The sequence below is a fragment of the Lutjanus erythropterus genome, chromosome 22, assembly GCF_056507025.1.
Source record: "Lutjanus erythropterus isolate fLutEry1 chromosome 22, fLutEry1.hap2, whole genome shotgun sequence".
Lineage (NCBI taxonomy): Eukaryota > Metazoa > Chordata > Actinopteri > Lutjaniformes > Lutjanidae > Lutjanus > Lutjanus erythropterus.
The window spans coordinates 27,074,564-27,100,049 of record NC_139338.1 but is presented as its reverse complement, the minus strand read 5'-3'; the positions used below and the strand labels follow the sequence as shown (position 1 = coordinate 27,100,049).

The window sequence follows — 25,486 nt, the reverse complement described above, 5'->3', positions numbered from 1 at the left end:
CTAATTTCAGTGATTTTTTTTTTTCAAGCAAAAAGAGAGAAAAAATGCCAAACATTCTCTGTTTCTTATCCCTCAAATGTGAGGATTTTGTGCTTTTCTCTGTTTTTCTCTGTTTTCTGGGTAGTTTGGGTTCAGTGGTGGTCGACACGCCTCCAGTTTGAAGAAGCAGACAAAGACACTAAGCAGTGTACTGCTACCAGACTCCTCTGACTCCAGAACACGGGAGTTGCTTGTCTACTGCTGCCTCGATCGGTTAGTTTGTTTGTGTTGTTGTGTGACTTTGGTGTTTTAAAGCAGTGTTCCCCAACCCTGGTCCTCAGGGACCACTGCCCTTCATATTTTATGTTTCCCTGCTCCAACACACCTGATTCAAATCATCAGGTTGTTGTCCGGCGTCTGCAGAGGCTTGATGACGAGTTGATCATTTGAATCAGGTGTGTTGGAGCAGGGAAGCATCTAAAACATGCAGGGCAGTGGGCCCTGAGGACCAGGGTTGGGGAACACTGTTTTAAAGGGTTTGTTCAGATTTACCAAAGGCACTTAATAATGCAAACAAACTAACTGATCGACGCAGCAGAAGACCAGCAACTTCTGTGTTCTGTGAGGTAAAATGAAGGAGTTTGGTGCCTTTGGAGAGAGCAATATTTGGCTTATATAACAGCAATTTCCCATTTAAAAAAAAGGCTGTCTGACAGTAAGGTAAAGAGTAGGTAATATTCTAAATAAACTATAGAGGACTACCTAAAATATATTTTTTTTCTCTTTGTTCTTCACTAATTTATGTTAATGATCCAGATGTCGACTCTTATCATTGTAAAATTAAATTTGAGGTGTTGAAAGAATGTGATTGGCTCCTCCTCACATGACTGAGACTGGGCAATCATTGCAAACAGCAGCTTTGATATCTTGATAAACATTCACTGTGACCTGAATGCAAAGACAAAAACTGAACATTAAAGGCATCATAACGGTCAGAACAGCTGTATTGGACTGTGCAGGTGTTCCTAATAAAGTGGCCACTGTGTATTTTGTCACATTTAAAATAAAACATACAGTAAAAACCAGTAAAAATCGCATTTTTAAATGGATGGTGACTCACATGAGCCTGCTATGTTTAGTTTCTGACTCTGTGTGTGTTTAATAATGATTACAGTGTGTGTGTGTGTGTCACAGCATGACATCATCCCTCCGTTTTAAGCTTTTTGACTTAGACGCAGAGAAAATGGCTCAAACACACACAATCTAAGACACACAGTAACACACACAGCGACACAAACTGCTTTCTCTTCTGCTGCCACACACGGAAACACACACACGCACACTGAAACACACACTCAGAAACACACACACTGTCCTTTAAGAGGTGCTGATGTCAGAACTCTGCTCATCTTTGTCCTCAGGATTACTGAAGCAGACCTGACTGTGTGTGTGTGTGTGTGTGTGTGTGTGTGTGTGTGTGTGTGTGTGTGTGTACATCCAGCTTAATGTATTATCCCTATCGTCTCTGACACATTTTACCAAGAGACTCTCTCTCTCTCTCTTTTCCTCTGTCTCTGTCGATGTCTCTCGCTCTCACTGTGACTCTGTGGAACAAACTGCTGACTGTGTGTGTGTGTGTGTGTCATTGTGTATTTCACTCTTGACTTTATCCATTTAAATGTGTGTGTTTTAAGTGTGTGCGAGTTGTGCAAATATTGTATCACAAGGTAACACTGTGCTGGTTCTGGCAGTTCTGCCTACACGGCCAAAAGTGTATGGACACCTGAATGTTACATGAATATGTGGTGGTTGAACATGTGATCCTGTCACTGTGTTCAGCCTCCAATCTTCTGGTTTCTCCTGTTTCAGTAGAGGTAGTAACGCCACAGTGCAGAAATACGTGCACAGGGGTATTACTACCTAAAATATGTGCTTAATATTTTGTTATTTTCATTTCCTTTCATTTCATTTCATTTCATTTCATTTCACAGTAAACTCAGATTTTTCAGGGACACAACCCCCAGTCTCTCCACTTTGGTTTCAAAGTCCTCCCTATGTTTTAGGTTTCATGGTTGGCATGTGTGCAGTTATTAGGGCTGCAAAATTAATCAGAACTTAATCAAAATCGCAGTATGGCTTTCTGTAATTTTCAAATTGCAGGAGGTTCAATATTTGTTAAAGGCAAAATGTATGGCTACACACTTGAAAAACATCTTTGTCTACAGTCATTTTAACATGTTTTTCAATCAGAATAAGAATTATATTATTTTCTTTTTATTTCTTTAAAGAGTATGTTTATTTACCTTTCACAAACTTAATTTCAAAGATATAAATAAAAGGCATAGAATCAGAAATGAGGGTAATAATAGTGTCAAAAACTGTAAAAAAAAAAAAAAAAATGTTTTAAAAGGGGGAAGGAAATTAAATAAATGAATGTATATGAAATATACCGTATTGGCCCGAATATAAGACGGCCCTGATTATAAGACGACCCCCTCTTTTTCAAGACTCAAGTTTGAAAAAAGACTTTTTGAACACCAAATTAATTTTTATACAGAAAATAATTACAGTACATCTGAAACAAATGATTATAACAATATATGTCAGAAAAAGCATGTTATTTTGCCTCATTCAAATCTTAATATCTGAACATTTAAATATGTAAACTAAAGTGCAATCACATTCGTAAATGAATGGCTTCTGGTTTTGGAAATGTAAATAAACCAATCTATTGTGATAAAACAACAAAATTGCAATAACTGCATTAACCATCAAAGTGAAGACTAACTGTAACTGTAGTCTTGAAACAAATCTGAATAAGGAAAAACATTGCAATAAAATAATGCAAACTGGTTAAACTTGAGAGTAGCTGAGATCTGTCATGACAGAATATTACTCCTCACAAACATCCTCTGCCTCGCTGTGCTCAGTGTCACTGTCCTCACACCCATCCTCTGGCTCCGCTGGTTCCTCCCATAGCACGTCATCCTCACTGCCGTCCAGGGCATTTGATACACAACATTTTTTAAACCCGTGGATGATGCTCTTTGGGGAAACTGCATCCCATGCGTGGAGGATCCACTCACAGAGCAAACGTACCGAAGGCTTCTGAATCTTTCCTGTCGGTGTGAGTGCGTGATCACCAGACAGGAGCCACTCTGTGTATTTCTTTCGCAGATTGTCTTTGAATGGTTTGTTGACCACAACATCCAACACCTGCAGCTGACTTGTCATTCCCCCCGGAATGATCACTAAGTCGCCGTTCATCACCTTCACTTGTTTTTTGACTGGATCAGACAAGTGTCCACGAAATGCATCCAAAATCAGCATGTTCCTCTTTTTTCTGAGTCCCCCACGCCGTCTGCCCCACACAACCTTGAGCCAGTCCACTACAAGCTCGGTCTCCATCCAGCCCTTTTCCTGGGCACGTACAATAATGCCAGCTGGCATCGCCTCCTTAGGTACTGTCTTACGTTTTAAAACCACATACGGAGGAAGTTTGGTTCCGTCTGCGAGGCAGGCTAACATGACGGTAACGCGGCTCTTCTCATTTCCAGTGGATTTTATAATAACTGATTTCTCACCTTTCTTGTGTACAGTGACAGGTGTTGGCATGTCAAAAAACACAGGTGTCTGATCAGCATTGCCAATCTGATCCAGTGGGTAAGAGTGCTTTTTCCTTAAGTTGATTACATAGCGCTGAAAAGACAACAGCTTCTCTCCAAAGTCAGAGGGCAGGCGCTGGGCTAGACTTGTTCTGCGTCGCAGCGTTAGTCCGTTACGCCGCATCATTCTTTTACACCAGCCGAGGCTAGCTTTGAAGTCAGCGGTGGGTATGTTTAGCTCTTTGGCTATTTCCACGGCCTTGAGCTGAATGACAGCTCTGCTGATGGGCATCCCGTCCTTTCGTTTCTCGTCCACGTACGCGCACACCCTCCTGTCAAGTTCTTGGAAGCGGCCACTCTGAGGACCACGGAAAGCTTTTCTCTGACTGTGAGCATTTTTTAGGTGATCTTTTTGAGCTCTCCATCTCCGTACATTACACTCTGTGACACCATATTTCACAGCCGCTTTGCAATTGTTTGAAGACTCTGCCTCATTTATCACCATCATCTTGAAGTTTGCATCATAACTTCTCCTCAGCTGCCGGTTAACCTGGCCGATCTTCGACCCACTTTTCTCCAGATTGTCGCTACGTTTCTCCATTTTCTGTTATCTCTTCTATTATTTTCTTCTCTTTTCTTTCTTACCGCTATTTTTTATTTTTCTTCTTCGCGTCAGGGGTTCGCTTTGGCCTGGGGAGTCAAGTTCAGCATTCTGGCGCCATCTAGCGTCGTGAATGGGTATAATGTCCAGACCCCGAATATAAGACGACCCCCACTTTTTCAGTCTTATTTCAATGCAAAAAACACCGTCTTATATTCGGGCCAATACGGTAAATAAATAATAAAAAGATAAAATTAAATTAAAATAAAAGTTGGCCAAAAGTTGCACATAAACTCAGCGTAAGGTACTTTGAAGTGTCCTATAGATCAGTGTTCCCCAACCCTGGTCCTCAGGGTCCACTGTCCTGCATATTTTAGATGTTTCTCTGCTCCATCACACCTGATTCACATGATCAGCTCGTCATCAAGCCTCTGCAGAAGCCTGATCATTTGAATCAGGTGTGTTGGAGCAGAAACATCTAAAACATGCAGGACAGGGGTCCCTGAGGACCAGGGTTGGGCACCACTGCCTTACAGCTTGCAGTTCTTTTGTATTATTCCTGAAATCTCACATCAAAAGGTCACAGTCCCACATGCAGTGAAAAAGCATACTTTTAGACTGTTCCCCGGTGGTTAATTTCATGTAGTTTCTCTTCCAAATCAGTCTGAAATGCTGGGTATCTTTTACAGCCTGTCTGACTGTGTGACTGATGATGTAGTGATGTCAGCTCATGAAGCTGCTGAGTGAAATATCACCACTGATGGGACCGACTGATGAAACAAATGAAACAGGAGCCAGATTGTTACAAAGCTGAATTTACCTTGAATCTTTCAGCAGGAAACACATTCAAGATCAGAATCTGGCTTTACTGTCCTTCATCTGTTACACACTCACACACACGCTCACACAGCCCTGGGCAGCGTCCAGGTGGACCGCCAAGCTGCTGGCATCATACACATACACTCATTTTCTACTTGGATAAGCCCAGCATGGACACACTAACACAAAACACTTACACTTATTAACACACACGTGTGCTCACACACACAGACATTATGTCTCAGTGTGTGTCTCACAGTCCAGCAGTTGGTCTGACACTGAAACCTGCAGAGACAGAGAAGAGAGTATTTCTTCCACTGGTTTCTCTGATCTGTTTTATCCATTATTGTCCTTGTGAAGTGTGTGTTTGTTTGTACCAGCTGCATTCTTAAGATAACTCTTTCCCTCTCTGGAGGAAGGTACGAGAGGAAACTAAATTTCAGCAGTGCACTGCAGGCTGTCCTTGGTTGAGGAAAGACTCTAAAGTCCACTTTCAACCCTCTTTTCACGCATATGGAGTCAAAGACTGTGAAAGCAACAGGATGCCAGTCAATGTAAATCTGACATTATTATTCACGCTGGTGCTGCTGGGCACTGAGAGGCGCAGACTCTGCAGCAGCGCGATGTGGACGAGCTGACAACGTTTCGACTTCATGCAAAAGTCTTCTGATGTGCCAAAGCAATAACCTACAGCACCCAGTTGTTTCCTACTCCACTCAACTATGAAAAGAGATTTAAACAAATGGAGCTGGAACTGTAAGTCGATTATGTTCCACTTTGCTTTTACATATCAGTGTGTGTTTCTAGGCGTTGAGGAGGTCTACAGCATCTGTTTTAAGAGTGAAGACTTAGAGACACGTTGAAATCCGATTGGAGCATTTACTTAAGACAAACTATCCCAGAAATGAGCGCTGTCATCTTGCGCAGGTGACATCATGTGGAGTCGGAGTCTGTGTGATAGATTCCCACCCATACAGCGAGCTGACTCAGTCGCAAGCAGTGCTCAGCTGTCAATCATAATGTGACATCCCCTTTTATAGCATCAAATAACTAATTAAAACCAAATCAATCAGAACGAGACTAGGTGAAACCTGGTGCATGGCTGGACCAACCTCAAATTTAAAGGGCTCCTGTGATATGTAGATGAATTTTTATTATTATTACTTTTTTGTGTCTTTATGTGAAAGTGTTTTCTCATACGTGGTTTTTGAAGTAAAAACTAAACTAATTCATTATTTTTAGAAGGTTGTGCATTATTTTAGATAAAGATAATGCAATTATTTTGAGATTTTAAGTCATTATGTGGAGATACTAACCGGCACGTCTGTGCCACTGTTCTGATCTGCTCTCCTCACGGCTGCAGCGCCCGCCAGCAGCATTTCAGAAGCATTTCAGCAGCAGAGCGTTTTGCCCGGCTTATTATGATTAGTCGCTCAGATTTTGTTGATTAGGTCCTCTTTCCTTGCTCTTTGTCTGTCTTTTCTTTTTCTGTCTGGCTTTATGATGAGTCTGCATGGGTTCTTTTATTTTGAAAATTAACAGGATTCTCCCTCTCTGTCTGACTTCCTGCCCACTCTTCCGCTCTGTGCTAATTGACGCGGCATGTGTCAAAAATAGACTCAGCGTGTATTTGAAGCGGAGCACCACTTCTGGGACGCGCTGAGCTGCTGACGGCGGAATCACAAGCATTGTGTAGAACGGCTGCGATCAGCTCCGGCTGACGTGGCGCAGCCATAATGTGATGCAACCGCATTATTTTGTGAAAGTTTCTCATTATAATGACTTACAGGATGTTAATTTAGAAGAGAAGTAGAAGTTGAGTGGCAGAAAATTCTTTATAATATGCAACATTTTGCTTAAAAACTATGTATAGACTCATACAAACATAATCCCTTTCAATCATCACTTAGGACAGTGTAGAAGTGTGTGGTGATGTCTGTCTCTGCAAATTCTACCTTTTAAATTTAAATCTACCTTTTTAAAATCTTATTTGTATCACTGTAAACTGACTTTTCGACTGTTGGTCGGTCAAAATTAGCAGTTTGAGGACATAACATGGACTTGTGGGAAAATGTCTCAACTTTTAGATAAAAAAACTTTGAAAATCAATAAAATATATTTATAAATCAAGGTTCAACATTCATGTTTTTTTCACTTGCCTGGTTGGACAAATGGGTCAGAATTCTACTTATCTACTATTACTATTACTGACTGACCTGTGTGTGTGTTTTTGTGTTTGTGTGTGTGTGCGTGTTGACCCTAAACCAGTCGACTGGAGACATTTTGTCTATTTTTAGGACAAATCTGTGTCCTCCTGTTTGTCTTCAGCACAGTTGTTGTCCAGCAGTTTGTCCTTTCTCTCTCTGGGTTTATAGGTTCAGGTTGAGTCGTGCCTTCAGGGACTGAATGGAAGTCAATGCAGTGCGTGTGTGTGTGTGTGTGTGTGTGTGTGTGTGTGTGTGTGTGTGTGTGTGTGTGTGTGTGTGTCCATTAGGAATCAAGGTCAGTCACTCAGCAGTCCATTAAGACCATAGATTCACTCTTCTCTGTCTCTTTTGTTCAGTTGGTTTGTAGGTCTCTCTGTCTGTCTGTCTCACTCTCCCTAAGGCTTTATCAATCACTGTCTGTCTGCCCATATGCCCTGGTGAATTATGGGTATTTCTTAGAAGAACTCGGAACTCTGAAGCGTCTAAAATTAGTGTTTTTCTCTTCAGACTTCTGAATGCAGCTGTGTTTGAAGGCTACAGTTCCTCTGAGTGACCAGCAGGGGGAGTGAGAGGATAAACTCTGTGTGTGTGCGTGTGTGTGTGTGTGTGTGTGTGTGTGTGTGTGTGTGTGTGTGTGTGTGTGTGTGTGTGTGTGTGTGGAGCATGGAGAATCAGATTATACACACACACGTACACACATACTGACGAGGCGTCCAATCGTGTTACAGAGCTGCAGAGGCTTGAGAGTGATATGCAAATGAACCTGCACTTGTCATTTTTAGCAGCAACTCTCTCACTCTCTCTCTCTCTCTCTCACACACACACACACACACACACACACACACACACACACACACACACACACACACACTCTCTCGCTCTCCTTCTTCACACACTCACTCTCGCTCTCTTTCTGCCTGTGTCAGTGAATGTGACTCGACCATCTGCCTGGCTGTCAGTTCTGAAGCTCGGGTGAGTTGTGCTCATGGGGTGTTGAAGCCCTCAGGGAGGTCTGACAGGTGAGGGAGGTGAAATGGTGACTAACATGGTGACTCCTCACTCACTGTCCTGAGCTCACACTGACAATAATCTAACTGCACCACGCAGATGAAGGGGAATTGTTATTGTGATACTCTCTCAGATTTATTGGCAGATTTTTCCTTTCCTTTCCTTTTTTTTCTTGATGCGTGGGGGGCGGCTGGTACAGCAGGCCAACCATCATTCAGAGGTTTGGTTTTCATGCGTAAGTGTCCTTGAACCCCAGATCACTCTGGCTGTTTGTGGTATTTTAGGGGAAAAAAAGTGCACAAAAGTGTCTGTGATGTTATAATGCAGACAAAAGCACGACAAATAATGAACTCTAGGAAGAAGATTCAAGGCTTGTTTTCAGACCTGTAACCTAAACCGCTCTAGAGTTCGAGTGGAGGCAAGCAGAGACCTCCCTCTTGAGGACAGGACTATTAAATTACATTTTTAGAAGGGCCAGATTTGAGAAAAATAAAGTAAGGGGCTGCATGTTTACATTTCCTATGTAAAGTTATGTATTTAAATGTGAAAAACAATGCACCTTTTAATTTTTTTCTACTTTATTAGTTTTCACAGTTGGAAAAGAAACACCATAAAATCTCAGGAAAAACTAAAGCCATTTGTAGTCTTAGATCAGAAGTAGCTTGTTTTAAAAAGCACAACATTTTTCATTCAGTCTGAATTCTAAACTCTCTCTGCATAAATGGCCTGACATAAGAATATTTAAAATAATAGGTATTAATTAGTAGGTAATAGGTATAAGTCTACTGAGAACATAATGATATAATAAACAATGTAAACACCCATAAACTTTGAATGTTAACAGGTTATTTAAATTATATCACAATGATATACTTTTTTCATATTTATAAATGATAAAAGGGACAGATTGAGCTCATTAAAGGGCCCGATTGGGCCCGCTGGCTGCCTGCTGAATGGGCCAGCTCGAGGCAGTCTTGTGGCTTATGCACACTACACGCTTGATCAGTGCGTGACGGTGCTGTGCTGTGACTGTGTGTGTCCACACAGGCTGCATTTCTGCTGTAAGGTGGCTGCTGAAAGTTCTGTCATGCTACATTGAGTTTGCAGAAGATTTTGGAAGAGGAGAAGATGGCTGTTTTCTGAAGGCAATCAGTGATTTAACCCCTCGTTTAGAGAGGGAGGGAGAAGGGAAACGTTTTTTCATGTTGGTGACGTACTGCACAGATGCTCTTGATGCTGACATAATGTCGTTGTGAGCAGCAGATCATTTTTAACGTGTAATTTTTTTGAGAACCACATGTGTCACATGGAAAAAATAATAGGTGAAAACACTAAAGTTTGGGGACAACTGGTCCAGAAAGGTTATGTGCAGTGGTTAGCACTTCCGCCTCACCGTAACAAGGTTGTGGGTTCATTTCTCCCAGGTCCTCTGGTTTCCTCCCCCCATCAAAAGCATGTATTCTAGGTCAGTTCTCCAGAGGGTCCCCAGACTATGGCACTGGTTTAGAACTGGATTGATCTCCTGGCACTGGACTGGTTTAAATGCAGAGACTGATTCTCTCACTGCATTATTGTATATACTGAATTATTTTACCTTCTTTGTAACAGAACAGCAACATTTCAATGCACCACAACATCAGCACCACAAATATTAAATATTATTGACCATGATTAAGAAAGAAAAGAGCAAAAGGAAGGTAAAGGTTTTAAGAACTGGGGATTAAAGAGGCAAACAAATATATTATTAGTCGAACTTGCAGTGTATGAATCATTTCTCAGTCTTAGCTGGCAGGCAGTCATTCCTTCTCTTTAATTTCTCTTTGATAATTTGAACACAGTTATGTTCTGTAGGTGGATCGGCCTGTAACCATTCTTGAACGATTGCTCTGAACATTTTCAGGAGGTCTCTGTCATTTCTCAGCATGAACGGTCTGTCAGTGTTGGACATGTTTTCAATTTAGTAATGAAATGAGATTTTTCCAAACAGATCCAAACCCACACAACAAGTAGAGGAAGAATTCATTCTCTCTGACACTTAATTAACTAAAACTAATTATGAGAATGTGTTTTATCAACATATTAGTCTGCATTGGTCCTGCTGATATTGAAATTTGGGATAATGTTATTAAAACTGAAATAATTAGTTCATTTTTTGGTTGATCAAAAGAAAATAATCTGTAACTATTCTGATAGTCGATTATCATTTATTTTTTAATTCAAAATGACAAACATGATCTGTTTTCAGCTTCTTAAATGTGAAGATTTACTGTCTTTCTCTTTCTTATATTATTCTGAATTCGGCAACAGTGTGAACGTGACAGATGTATTCTGGTGCATTTTAGATCAAACAATTAATTGAAAAAATAATTGGCAGATAGAGCCCTGAATGAGTAATCTGTTAGTTCTCACTTCACTGCAGTTGCGTCTCGACTCTTGTTCAGTATTATTGAGCTCACTCTGCCACATTTGACAAGTGTCAGTGAAAACTGTGTAGCACGTTGCTTGAGGTGATATATCTCTGCTTTTGTTAGTCGAAGTGTTGATTGGAGCTGCAGTCTATCTTTGACCAGGTGAGAAGTGAGTCTCTCTCTTATCTCCTCATGTTTCAGAGAGCTTCTCTGGTTTGATGATGTACTGTTGAAGGCTGTTGTGGACGTGTGACTGAGATTTTCAGTCACTTTTTGGCCTCAGTAACTTCATCATGTTGTATTTTGCTGGAAAATATACATTGGTTTGCATACAGTTGTGTATTTACACACCCAGCAGTCGCAGAGCAATATTATTATATATTTGAAGTCATTTTTCATCACCTGATGAATGTAAATCCAATATTCACTGTCTTTTAGCTCTCCTGAGAGAAACATATAGATCTTTAGCTGCTAAATGCTCCACTGTGTTGACCAGCAGGTCTCGAACTGTATCTGCTGTTTGGAGCTGAGCAGGTGGTTTTTACAGCTTTTTCTCTGGAAACAGCTGAAAATAACAATATAACAATGATGAAAGTGAACCAAAACAGTCAAGTCTTTGTAAAGCCAAGGGGAGGTGCAGATTCAGCTGATAATTCTCTGTAGTTTCAATGATTATTGATTAACCTATCATTTATTTTACTGAATAATTGATTAGTTGTTTGGTCTATAAAATGTCTAAAAATTGTGAGAAAAGTTGATCAGATGTTGATGCTGAAATCAGAGACATAGTCATCATCGGTTAGTTTGTTTGTGTTATTGTGTGCAGCAAGTTATGTGTTCTGCAAGGTAAAATTGATTGATTTTGCCTGTGGAGTTTTGTGAGTTTGGAGAGAGTGATATTTGGCTTTTATAACTGCTGTTTTCTGTCAGAAAAGGCTGTCTGAACATGAGATTTCTGGATTATGAGTTGACATCAGCACCACTGATGCATGAGAAAGTGGTTTTGTATCATCTATTCAGGCTCTACTCACCTGTTCAAACACACACACACACACACACACACACACACACACACACACACACACACACACGCACACAGCTGACTGTTTGACTTCCCACAGCTACAGTTGTTGGACACTGGCAGTAAACTGGTCCAACACACACAGTCTGTTCTCTGTGTGTGTCTGTGTGTCCTGAGGTGGGATTAAACATGTCCAGCAACAGACAGGAAACACTCACACACACATACACACACAGTAAACCTCTCTCAGCTCTGACCTTTGACCTCTGAAACTGACAGAGACACCATGATTGACAGCTGGTCTGCAGGGTGTACAGTGACAGAAACTGTCTGTGTGTGTGTGTCGGAGAATGTTGACCTCTGACCCCTGTCATGTCCTGACAGCTCTTGTATCCCATGATTCTTTGCTGCCTCACAGACAGGAAAATGCTAACAGACAGTAACTCATACACATGAACACATAATAACAGCGATTATAGGATTGAGGGATTAGTTATTTAATTGAGTTTTTGAAGTTTGTTGTTATAAATGGCGCTGATTTGGTCTTTTCTCCACCTAAACTTTATCTGGAACTTGCTTCTCAAATGTGACGGTTTGCTTGTTGATCCTAAAATATCACCTTCCTCCCTCTGCCCAAGCTGCCCCATAATGAAGGGCAGGGTCAGTGGTGTTAGCAGGCTTCACTACAAAAATAAATCCCAGACACATGCCTTACAACCTGGAGTCTGTACGCTCTGTAATCATTGCCGGATGGCCCCAAAAATCTACTTCATAGCCACCAAATATTCCATGAAAGTGGCCCCCAAGTTGTATCTCTATTAGGGATGTTCCTGGTGACTAAGTTCCCCGTTGATTAAATACTAAATTTAATTTAGACCAGTCGACTAGTCTAACAGTAAGAAAACACCCAGAAAGCAGTTAAAATTGACTTTACTGATATAAAGATCCGGGGTTGCCTGGACCATCGGTACGGCAAGAGGGGCTGCAGCCCCGACTAGTGGCGGGCAGCTGCATAACATCTTAGAGGCAACAGTTAACTGGCCTTGTGCATGAACAGTTTAATTGACTAGTATTTCTGATGCTGACTAGCGAGGGTGGCGATGTTTAATCGTGTAGTCGACTAATCGCGCACATCCCTAATCTCCATACTACAAGCTGTCACCAACACAACGTTACCTGCTCAAACAGACCAAAAGATTCACCCTCTTTTTTTATCTTCATGGTGTCTTTGATTATATTTGGGATGAAACACAGTAACCTGGTTAATTATCTCCGTGTGTATGATTATAATATTCTAGTCTCAGTCTGCTTTCCCCAGACTGTCTGTTTCTCATTTCTTGAGCCAACATGCCCACGAGGGAGCATCCTGGACGGACTGCCAATGGAGCCTCGTTTGGGCAACATGAATGGACGAGGAAAGGAACAGGGAAATGTAGAGCATATGCACTGTGGGAAAGCAGGGATTATCCCACATAGTCACCAACCAACACCCTTTTTAAATTAAATGACAAAATACAATTGTCTGTCTCCTCTAGAATGATACGTGTGTTTGATTTTGCATAAAAAAATAAATCATTTTTCTGAACTTACACCTCTATGGTTTAAATTTGGTTAAAGCATAAAAACAACTTAATTCCAGGGCTCAAAAATAAGGATTGCATGCACAAAGAAAATGCCACGTCGGGCTAGAAAATCTTGCAACTCTCTTGTCCGAGTGGGCATGTGGTAGAAAAGCTGATGATGGTGGTAGCTAAGGAGTGAGCCATCTCGCTTCTTTCTCATTTCTTTTGAGGGTTGAATGTGCACAGTAACAATTGGCCAGAAAAAGGTGGAGGGTAAAGACAAATCTTGCAAGCTGATGCACAAGCAAGCATTTGAATTATCTTGGAGAGATTACTTTAGATTGGTGGCATTAGAGGATGTGGCCAAAAACTCCAAGTATGTATTGCCCAGTTTGCAACAATTTTGAGAGCAAGGCAGATAAAATGGGGTCGTTTTTTTCAGGGGCACGTCAAGTTTCCATCAGATGTTGCCGGAGTGCCGACAGCATCTTGCTTGCAACCCCTCCTCTTGGGGCCTTACCGTTGCTTACACAAAACATGAACGCTGAGCCAAGTCAGGTAATTGCAAAACTCAGCATATCATGTTTCAAAAAATGGGCAGCTATTCAATGCATACTCAGTGCAACTGCTCCTCAATAGAAGAACAGGGTTGACCTGGGTACAAAGAACCAAACTGCCATGCCTTATCCAGTGCATTATTTGGTCTGGGTTTGGATTAAAGTTACTATGCGATTTTAGCCCTAATTTTTTCTCTCGCTGACAGTTTTTTAGTAGGGCTGAACAAATCATCTAACTTTTATAGAAATTGCAACATGGTCTACTGCAATTTTCAGATTTGTTAAAGGCAAAGTGTTTGTCAAAATACCATTTTAAATTGAATATTGTGGTGCTGCAGAGATGTCCTGGCTTACAAGTAATTTTCTAGACGTCAGAAAACATCTTTGTGTGGTACAGATCCCTGACAAAAACACACCGTAATCATATTAATGTGTTTTTCAATGAAAACAAGAGTAGTGATATGAAAATTATCCCTTCCCCTAATACTGCAATTGCAATAAAAGTCAAAATAACTGCAGTTAAATATTTCTTCAAAATTGTTCAGCCCTAGTTTTAGACATTACCAACAAAAGCCCCAGATCAGCAACAATCACTATGTGACGATGAGAAAGCCAATGAGAGTGAAGGGAAATATCAGGGGGAGGAGCCTTAACACCTGCAACAGAACATCGGCAACCATGACTTTAAGAAAGGTTCCTCAACATTAGTGGAACTTTGTTACTGTGTTGATATGACGTTTAAAAGAAAAATGCTCCTGTCTCGCTTGAGAACCCCTGTCTTGTGTGTGGTCTTGCGTCTTTTTCCATATCATTTCTTGTGCGTGTTTTGTTGACTAAAGGTAGTTTGGAGATCAGACAGACTTAAGCTGATATCTTCCAGCATGAAGGTCTGCTCGGGTCTGTATGATATAAATTTCATCATCAAGAGGGTGCTTGTACAGGCTCTCTGCAGACGACAGAAAGCACTATAAACAGGACTGTGTCTGCAGCTGGCTGTGTATGCATCTGTTTGTGAGTATAATCCAGCCCTTTGTGAAATTTCTGTTGCTGATCACTTGTATTGTGTGCAAACCACTGCAAATTCAAGATACAGTTGTGTGATGGGATCAGCGCAGCAATCTGACAACTTTGACTTCCCAGTTCAAGAGCACAAGAACATAATTTTTTCTCTCAAAGCTGATGTCAAGACCAATATCAAACTGGTCTTTTCTGACAAACAAAGTCACAAACATGCAGATTTCATTCGATGAGGCGATTACTGACACTTGTAGGTCTCTACTTGTGGTCCACTTTTGTCCAATCATTAAAGCTATTAATTGGACAGAGTTATCAGACTCGAGGTCTTTCGGGGTTTGGAGATTACTGCACCACATGGAGCTGACTTGTAGCTCTCCCACCAGGCCTCATTAACAGCCCACATTGGGGGGGGGGGGGGCTGTTATCCATCTGGAGCCAAATTATTGTGCCAGTCCATCACTAACCCATGTGGGGTCGACACGGACACATTGGTTGGTGGGTCAGCGGTTAAGTGGGCTCAGAAGACCCTGCTGGGAACAATTCTTTGTATCTGCTGTGCTATTTTCACTAATATTTATTGCATTTTTGTATATTTTAGCTTAATGCCTCTATTGGAACCTTTATTCCCTTCATCTCTACTCAGTTTATTAGATATTTCCAAATAGATTTGTACAACCAAGCAACCAAGGTCCCAGCTGGACTCATAAAAGAGACATTGACCTCAACCTCAAAGCTTCTCGGACCTCAGTAATATTTTTTATAGGTATTTTGGTGTGTTCACGAGCTTTTAAGTTGTATAGTTGTTGTTGTTTTTGTAGCATCAGGGTGATGGTTGGCTGACACTAGCATCCCAGTGAAAATTCATGTTGCTGCACACATCTGCTGAAAGTGTTCACAAAGTGATTTTGTCCCAGACTTGCAGCTACACCATGTACTTTTGCTAAAACCACTAAAATGCTTTAGCTGACTTTTTATCGGGGTTAATGCTCATAAATAACTTCTCTACCTAATCTAGGTCACTCTACATGGACAGCAACTCATGGTCACAACTAGGATATTAATGATCAATCATTAATCAATTAATCGCCTTAAGAATCGACTGATTAAAAATGTAGTAATCAACAATTAATCATCTAGAAATGGCAGTAATTGCTCCTTATTCGACGCTATTCTGTCTGGCAGGGTAATTTCTTGAATAAGTAGTGTTTCCCCTATCCCGGTCTTCAAGGCCCACTGCCCTGCATGTTTTAGAAGTTTCCCTGCTCCAACACACCTGATTCAGATGATCAGCTCGTCATGAAGCCTCTGCCTGACAGCCTGAAGCCTGATAACGAGCTGATCATGTGAATCAGGTGCGTTGGAGCAGGGAAACATCTAGAACATGCAGGGCGGTGAGCTCTGAGGACCAGGATAGGGGAAACACTGATAAGAGTACTTAAGTTTAAAATGATTTTAAAAATAGAAAAAAAGATAATCTCATTAATCATTAATGATTAATTAATTGTTATACACAAATTTGCAACTCTCTTACCACCAACCAAACATTTCCTTTCATCTTCTACGTTTCTGTGCAAATATCATAAACAGACAACATGTACCAAACTGTTGTGGCAACTTGAGGTGGCATTTATGTGAAATGTCACAGCCAGGAACTAATTTGTCTGATTATTCCGACACCACATAAATGGTGGAAAAGAGTGACAGTGTACAAAACATCCAGGTAGAACTACAACTGTTAGACTGTGAGTGGAGTGTTTCTGCAGTTCCAGCTCCTCAGACAGAGTGAGACGTCGTCTCTCTTCTCTGATCACTTCAGTTTTAGGAGTCACATTCTCCCTGTTAAATTTTCATTCACATCATATAAATAATTCAGGCTTATGAACTTCATAGTTTGAACCAGGACCTTTGGTATTTGGATTAAGTGGCTCATGTAAAATAAGGTTTGCCAAAGTCAGAAGGCTAGAGCTGTAATTTCAGAGTGACAGATACATATTTAATCAGCACTCAGGAGCTTGGGTCTTTACATTGCAAAAGTGTCATTGTTTAACTGCTTATTTTGTTTTACCAGCTGTTCAGAAATCAAATATATTAAATTTATTGACATATATGACAAAACAAGCAGTAAATCCTTAAATGAGAAGAAGGAACCAGTAAATGCTTTCTATTTTTGCATTAAAATTAGTGAAATTATTAATCTTCTATCTCTGAGTTAAAAGCAGACAGTGCAAAGAGTCGGATATGTTCAACGAAAGATAAATACAGTAATTATGACTGTTTAAGAAGTAGTTAAAATCAAATATGTGTAAAAGCCTTCCCTGTTTATTTATAATCTTAATGGTTCTCCATCATTAGCATGTCGCTTGTTGTTGTCTCACTGAAAGTGAGACCAGAAGGTTCAGTGGAAAGAAGGAGGCTGCAGTAATCACCCAGTGGGAAGGACTTATCTCAGCAGATCACATCCACTGAGTCAGACTGGAGGGCGTCACTTACTTTTCAGCATATTTTAATGCTCTGTCTAGCTATAAATGTCCTCAGAACAATTTAGCCCTTAAAGGGATAGTTTGGATTATTTGAAGTAGGGTAGAGGTACTTATTCATAATCAAGCAAGCCCCCAATTTGATGCAACTGTCTTGATCCCGGAGGACCCCCAGATTTGTTACCACCGGCTTGCAGGTCACAACAAAGAAGGGAGAGGCACACTGACCTCACAATACCACACTGAACGTTATTAAAGTAATTAACAATAATAACTGAAAGAAGAGTTTAAACATGAGTCATTCAGGTTCCAGTCTGTGCTGGATCAGTGTCTAATTAGGGAAGCGTTTTAAGAGGATGTGATGATGGGCATCGTTTGACAAAATCAGTAATTTTACCTCTCGAAAAATGGGAGCAGCTGATCCACCCACCACTGCTTTGATCGATTGATTTGTTTGTGTTATTGTGTGACCTCTATGAAGCCAAACTGGCTCAGTCATGGATGAGTCCCCAATTTGTCACAAGCGTTTCGCAGGCCACAACAAAGAAGGGAGATGCACAGTGAACTTAATACAAAACTGAACTTTATTAAAGTAATCAACAATAATAACTGAGATTATTTAAACTTATTTAAGTGGATGTAACTCTCTGTTCTGTTTGACTCTAATCAAGACACAGTGGGCAACGAAATGTTAGTCATTCAATAAAACTTTGTTGCCACAGTCCATTGAGCTCCAGTATGTTTGGACCTATTTTCCTAATCTTTCCTGTGGTAACAATAATAACATCAATGAGTTGTGGAAGTCAGGATCAGTGGTGTGTGAAAGTGCATGACTGTGTTGGCTAATGTGTGATGTTTGGTGTTACTGTGAAAGTAAATAAGGCAATATTTGGGTTACATAACTTGTCTGACAGCAAGTTAAAGCAGTGCAAATATTGTAAATACAGTATACACTTAAAATGATTTTTTTAGGTGTCTAAACTGCATTTTGCTGCTGACCCCGTCCATAGCAGCACATTGCTTAGCGTCCTCCAGCGCTGCTTCTCCAAACTGTGGGAGTGTCGACCACCGAATACACTGACTATGGATAATTACCTCATACAACCATACTTCCAAAAATCTGAACTGTCCCTTTAAGAACTCCCTGTGAAGGTCCTCTGTGAGGAGACCCTGAGGCAGACCCTGAACACCTGGAGGGATTGTGTTTCCCATCTGTCCTGGGGAAGCCTCGGGATCCCCCCGGAGCAGCTGGAGACAGTTGCCATGGAGCAGCAGTGTTCGTTTTGGCTCCTGATTCTGACTACTTTTAATCAGTTGATTATTTCTAAAAATCAAAAGGCATTTTTAAAAAGACATTTTTGTCAAATTTTTAAGTGTCGTCTTCTAAACATTTTGAGGCTATAAGTTTTTGCTATCTTTGTTGTGAATTGTACAATAATCAGCCACTTTTTGCTGTTGATTGTATGATTTTCAGTGGCACCATTTGTTGTAGTCAGAAAGTTCCTGTGAGTCAGCTGGTCTTGTCATGTTGAACCCAGATCATTGATGGGTAAAACTGCAGTTCTTCATTATAACGGTGTTTTGTCACATTCCTCTTTTAACAAAAACTGGATTTGGATATTGCACTGGGCCATAATAATAATATTGTCATTAATTGTCCAGGCCAAGTTGATCAAAAGACAATTTATTGCCATCTATTTTGATAACTGATTAGGCCTAATCATTTCGGACATTTTTCAAGCAAAAATGTCAAATATTTGCTGGTTTCACCTCTTTAAATGTGAAGATTTGCTGCTCGTGTTTGGGTTTTGGACTGTTGGTTGGACAAAAGAAGCAATGTGAAGACATCACTTGTGCTCTGGGGAAATTTTATTTTACTTTTTGTAAAAAAAAAATGTCAGAGAAAAAGCAATTACTTGTAAAGTAATCAGCAGATCAATGAATAATGAAAATAAGCCTTAGCCCTATTGAAGGGCTCCTACAATAATGGGTCATTTCTGTCTTACATATGTCCCCGTGTGTTTGATGTGAGTGACATCCTCCTCTCTAACCAGAACCAGGCTGTCACTGCTACATGCTGCAGCTTGTGTTTAAGCTACTACTGTCTGTAATTTGAGGTGCGGACCCTCGTCTGTAGACAGCAGGCAGAGATAAACCTGGATCAGGTGTTTACATACCGCAGTATCCTGCTTTCTGTCAGAGTAACCCAAATCACATTCCTCTCAGGGTGCTTTTCATTAAAGCTAACGTGGCTCCTCGCCTCTGTCGCTCACATCCTAACTCCTCACAAAGGAGTGAGAACGGACCAACTGTATTTAACAAACGCATCATTTACAAGCAACACAAGAAAAACACCTGATTCCTGATTCCTGATTACTGCTGCTGCTGCGATTACAGGCAGATAGAAAGAACTACAACAGATAATCAGAATGAGTTTGTTTTGTTTAACATCTGCTGTAAATAAAGTTTCTAATTTGCCTGTGAGAGACTGCAGGTACAGTAAGTCTGATATTTTCAGACTCGGGCTGTTTCATAGAACCAATAATGCTGCAGCTGCACAGGACAAATAATTGGACCTAATTTTCTCCTAATGAGCCAAGATACACTTGGAGCAGAAAAGAAGAAAAGAAGCAGAAATTACTCATAAAGAAAAAGTGGACAGAGTTGCAAAACAGTTTTTATGGTTCATTCATAACTCTTATTGTACACACAGTGTAGTAGTGGAGACGCCAGAAATAGAGACAATAAGACTCTGCAGGGGAGCTCACCATCATGATGGAGCTGATTACATTGTTTGTTCGCTTTGTGTTAATTAAAAGGTATTTACTGTATATGAGATTATTTTTTGTAAAGATTTTTTTTATTGAATGATGCTCACATTGCACACCAATTGCAATGCACAAAACATGCAAACAAAATAAATTCTGCATGAAAAAGTAGATTCAGAAGAAAGGAAAAGAAAAAAACACGTGCACAGACATACCTGCAATAAAAGATTAATGGTGCATCTTACACACCTGTTCAGAATTGAGCCCTGTCAAGTGATGAGCTAAGTGGCTAGCCTAGCTAGTTTGAGAGTATGAGTATGCTGATCTAATTTTACAGTCATTAAATGCTTTTAGTTAATGCATCTGTCAGTACAGACTCACTGATATGCAGTTTAGAGCTGGTCAGCCCCCTCCCACCACCTTGCAGCCATCAATGTATCGCTCGCTATATTGCGGCCTGTTTCACGGCTCATAGCTGCAGCAGTTTTCCTCAACTCTGGACCAAAGTTATCTTTTTTACCGATTTTAAGTCAATTCTAAAGACTTGTCTTAACAAAGACTGACTTGACGGTTTGGACCGGGCAAGTTAAACCACTGGAGGTCAGCAAGATTATCAGAGGATGATAAGTTATCCTTTAATCAGAGCAACATGTCACCATAAAATATGGAAGAATTGGAGTTATATGGAGTTTTTTTTAATGTTTGTGTTCCTGTTTGCACTGTTGATAGTTTGTCTAATCCACAGTCAGTATTAAAGTCATGCTGCTGCTCCTTTTACTGTCCCATCAGATCAGCACACTGATCATTAAACACTGTAGGTCAGCTTAGGATACACCTGTGATTCTTCCAGGTCACAGGCTGGAGGACAAGAGGAAGCAGAATTAGATGAATGGAAAGCATCCTTAGTATCCTCTTCTTCCTCCTCTTCCTCGTTTCTCCTCTCCTGTGCTTTCATCCTAGTTTTTCCCCTTCCCTCACATTTCCTTTCATCCTCCTCTCCTCTTCTCTCCTCACCTCGTTTCCTCTCCTCCCTCCTAGCGTTCAATTACAGACCACTCTCTGGAATTCATACACACACACACACGCCTGGAGAGCTCCCCTCCCCCTCGCTCGAATGAAGTGTGTGTGAACGTGGAGGAGAAGAGGAGGAGGAGGAGGCGAGGATGGTAGGAAAGGAAAAAGAGAAAAAAATGGATAGAGGAAGGAAGCAAGGAAAGAAGGGAGCATTAAAACAAAGGAAGAAAGGAAGCAAGGATGCAAGAAAGGATGGAAGGAGCTAATGAAGGAAACAAAGCTTCTCTCTGCTGACTCTTCAAGTGCACATTTACAGCTGCGCACACACACGTTCACACACAATGGAGTGCTGAGATGGAGGAGTGGTGTGTTAGAGGGCGAGAGCAGTAAGCGAGCAAGTGTGCGCGTGTGTGTGTCTGTGTGTGTGTGTGAGCAGCGAGCCCTGTGATTGGCTGAGCCCGGCTAGATGCACCAACAGCCGAAAGAAGACGGGAACAGAGGAGGAGAGGGAGGCTGCAGATAGAGCAGAGAATACAAAGAGCATGTGAGTGAGTGTGAGAGAGTGTGTGTGTGTGTGTGTTACAGGCGAGCTAACGTGTGTGTGCGTGTGCCTGTGTGTGTGACATCCAGAGGTGTGTGTATGTGTGCAGAGGCGAGCAGGCGAGGAGGAAACCTGATCTCACCCTATCAACCTCTCTCTGTGGAATAACGCTCGCCGTTAGCTCTCGTCGTTATTAGCCTCACTGTGAGCTCATAGCTTAGCCCGGCCCGGCCCAGTTTGGACCCGGTGCTGGTAGTGCTGGTGGTGATGGAGCGGTTCCTGGCCCTGCTGCGCCTGCTGGGCAGGAGGAGGCGAGGGAGGAGGTACCGGGCGGATGACGATTACCAGGAAGGCTACGAAGACGTTTACTACTACACCAGCAAGTACAACACACACCTACTGAGTGAGTGAGTCCCATAGACAAACACTGGGAGACAGAGAGAGAAAGAGGAGAGAGGGGTAGCGGGGGGTGTTTTATTGTCCTGCTGGAGGAGCGAGTGAGCTAGAGAGTGTGTGTAGAGAGCGAGAGAGGAGCTTATCAACAGATTATGGCACTTGAAGTAGCCCTGAGTGTGTGTGTGTGTGTGTGTGTGTGTGTGAGTGTGTGTGTGTGTAAGGTCTTGTATTATAGATGAAGGTCGTTAGCGAAGCGCTGCTCAGTTACAGTACACACACACACACACACACACACACACACACACACACACACACACACACACTTAGGTATCCAGGTGACAGGGGGGCCAGGTGGTTTGTGGGTAATAACAAGGGAGGAAGTGTTGACTATGGAAAGGAATGTTGACAATGTGGGGAAGACACACAGACACACACACACACACACACACACACCCACACACACACACACACACGCACACACACACACACACACGTTCTGGGTTTGAATTGTGCTGGTTTAGTCAAAATGTGCATCACTACCAGGTATCAAAAACCAGGTATCATTTTATTATAACATACAAACTTATTACCTTATAATGAGAAAGTTTTTTGTCATAATGTGATAACTTAATTGTTTTAACAAGATATTTTCTTGTTATAAAAAGCTGTTTTCACATTGTAACAAGTAGAGATTCTGATTTTTTAAGGGTCTTATCTGCCAATTTAAATTTTCAGTCTAAGAACCATAATTGAGAGAACACACAAATATTTTTGTAACTTTTCTTTAATGTAAAATTAAATTAGATGTTCATAATGAAACACTGACTACATTTTCTCCAAAAGGGCTCCAGGTTACAGCCAGGCCTTACTATATTGTTATATTGAGATTATGTACTAGAGGGGAGCACAATCTCGCGAGATCTCGTGAAATCACGTTTCCTCTGAGATCTCGTAGGAAACATGATTTCACATGATCTTGTGGAAGAAGATGTAAACAAACCGGCGACAGACGCGGTGCAACAGTTTTCTGTAGTGAAGCTTTGCAGTGAGAAAAACGTAAGCAGACGTATCAACACAGGTTGTTTATTCTTCAGTCAGAACAGGAGGCGAGGTGTAACTGTCAGTCTGTGAACAGCAGTCTGCTGTAGAAAGTTTACCGTCAGCTGCTCCGCCTCCTTGTAGACTGTCTGTCTTCTCTGTATTCTGTTTTTGAATCTATCGATAACGCCGACTTCACACAAGCGTGTGTGTGTGTGTGTGTGTGGCTGTGACATTACTGTCTGTGATGCTGCGTGCATGTGTACAATTGTATAATAAGATATCTTCATGGTATTACGAGATATTTTCACATTCTAAAAGATCATTTCATGTTATTACGACAAACAAATTTATCACGCTATAACAGTATGTAGAAAAATTCTACAACGTGAAAAGTTAATTATTAATTGTTATATCCTGTTATAGTAATATGAAAATACTTCCTGTTAAAACACACTAAGGTATCTAGGTTACAGGGGGCCAGGTGTTTTGTGGGTAATAACAAGGCAGGAAGTGTTGACTGTAGAAAGGAATGTGGGGAAGACTCACATACACGCACAAACACACTTCCAGGTCTAATTTGTGTTGGTTTTGTCCACATACCGGTCTGATTGTTGCTTTAGATCACTGGTTTCCAGCCTTTTCAGTCAGGGAGCCCTGAAGTGACATATTTTATGGATATTTCACATTAAATTCAATGCATGAGCTGCACAAAAAATATACAAGCGGTAGCTTCAAGTCATGATGATGTGACTTTTGTTGAGGTCTGAACCAAACAAAACATGTTTTCTTACATCTGGAGAACAAAATTTAGAGGCTGGAGCATCTCTGCAGCACCATGAGTACTTCGTTATGAGGCTGTTTTGTCAAACATTTAACCTTAATCAGAAAAATTACAGCTTCTATGATTTGGATTTTAAATTTGGCCATATTGTGATTTGAATAATATTTCGATTAACTGTGCAGCCCCACTCTCAAGTTTGTATTAATTAAATCACAATAGCAGCTGTATGAATGAGGTCTTTTGCCACAGGCTCTGTCAGCTTTAATTAAAAAAGACTTTTAATTAATATTAAAGATTAATTATCTTTTTGTGACCCAGATCAGAGTTTCCTGTCCCACTTTACTGGAAATAAAGAGCGTCTCTTTTAATGTTAGAAGAAATCATTATATATTGACAAAAGTTTTGTTTTGTTTACAACGAAGCTCCACAGGGGCACGTTAAAGTTTCAGGGAAAATTTTCAAAAGCTGGGTTTTTGGCCGTTGGCCTGTTGGTTTGTCGTTGTTTGGCACCATGTTGTGTGGATGTTTCGATCAGATCTTCATCAGCTCACAAAGTCAGTTTGATGATCATGAGTTGGACACATTTTACTCATTGATTTGAATTAATTTAAAGTGTTTATCGATCACTTGGACTTATCAGGAGCTCCAGGTTGTTTTCATCAATGACTGTTGAGACCCGAGCAAACTTCAAACTTCAGCTGCAGATGAAGACAGTGTGATACAGTCGAAAGCTCCAGAATGAGACTGTAGGTTGTCTCTGTAGGTTCAGTTGCAGCAGGTTTCAGTTCTACTTTAGACTCTGCTGCAGATGATGACTTGGCTTTGGTCTGTGTTTCTCTGAAGTGGCAGTGTTTATTGAAACATATTGATTTTGAATATTTGAAAAGCTTTCAGTACTCATTGTCCACAGTATTGATAAGCTGGTACCTGCTGTGCTTCCTCGCTCTCTCTTCTCTTTGCCCCAGTTGAATATAACGGCTCATAGCTTTGGGTGACAAAGAAAAAACCAAGTGCTGTTTGAAAATACTTCACATTTTAGATGAATGAACAAGGAAAGGCCAAGAATACAAGCAAACCCAGTGCTAACAAAAGCTGCTAACACAACAAATTTAGCAAAACACCTGAAGGACTGACACGCCAACCTCTATAAAGAGTTTGAAAAGTTGTTGACAGCTCCCATTTCAACATCACTGAAGCATTAAACAAGAAGTCCCATGACCTGCTGTTAATCCTGTGTTTTAAACATTTTGTTAAAGAACATAGAACAGCCGAAAATTAAAAGTTTTCCCCTCATTTATACTAACTGGGTTCTAACAGCACTAATGTATTTTTTATTTATTTTAATTTGGAGGTTATGAATTCCAGTATTGTGACACTCGGAAGTCTCTATTAAATCAGATTCTGCTGTGTGGTACATTCTTTTTATATTTCTGGTTTTGTGGTTAAAGCTGATCGAAAGAAAATTAGTTTCCAGCTGTTTTGATAACCCATAAATCATTTCAAGCACCATTTTGTGGTTCTGCCTCATTAAATGTGTGGATTTTTTTCTCTTTTCTTTGACATTTATGATGGTAAATGAAGAATCTTTGAGTTTTGGACTGAAAAAAGAACCAAAGCTCTGGGAGATTACGATCAGCAATCTTCTTTTTTTCCCCTTTTTTCTTTTTTTTTTTTTTTTTTGACA

The 25,486-nt window shown here is 40.8% G+C and overlaps 1 protein-coding gene across 3 annotated transcripts in view; it reads left to right on the top strand.

The window, feature by feature from the left end:
* grip1 (glutamate receptor interacting protein 1) overlaps positions 1-25,486 on the top strand; it is a 76,520-nt gene that overhangs the window by 8,248 nt on the left and 42,786 nt on the right. Inside the window, exon 1 of one of the 3 annotated variants that reach the window (XM_084711307.1) lies at positions 21,205-21,987. The exons of 1 other annotated variant lie outside the window; for it this stretch is intronic. In XM_084711307.1, coding sequence (XP_084567433.1) covers positions 21,852-21,987 — 136 coding nt within the window. In that variant the 5' untranslated portion in view covers positions 21,205-21,851. Of the gene's footprint in view, positions 1-21,204; positions 21,988-25,486 lie in introns of those variants that run through there. One more of the 3 variants, XM_084711308.1, reaches the window with a different exon arrangement.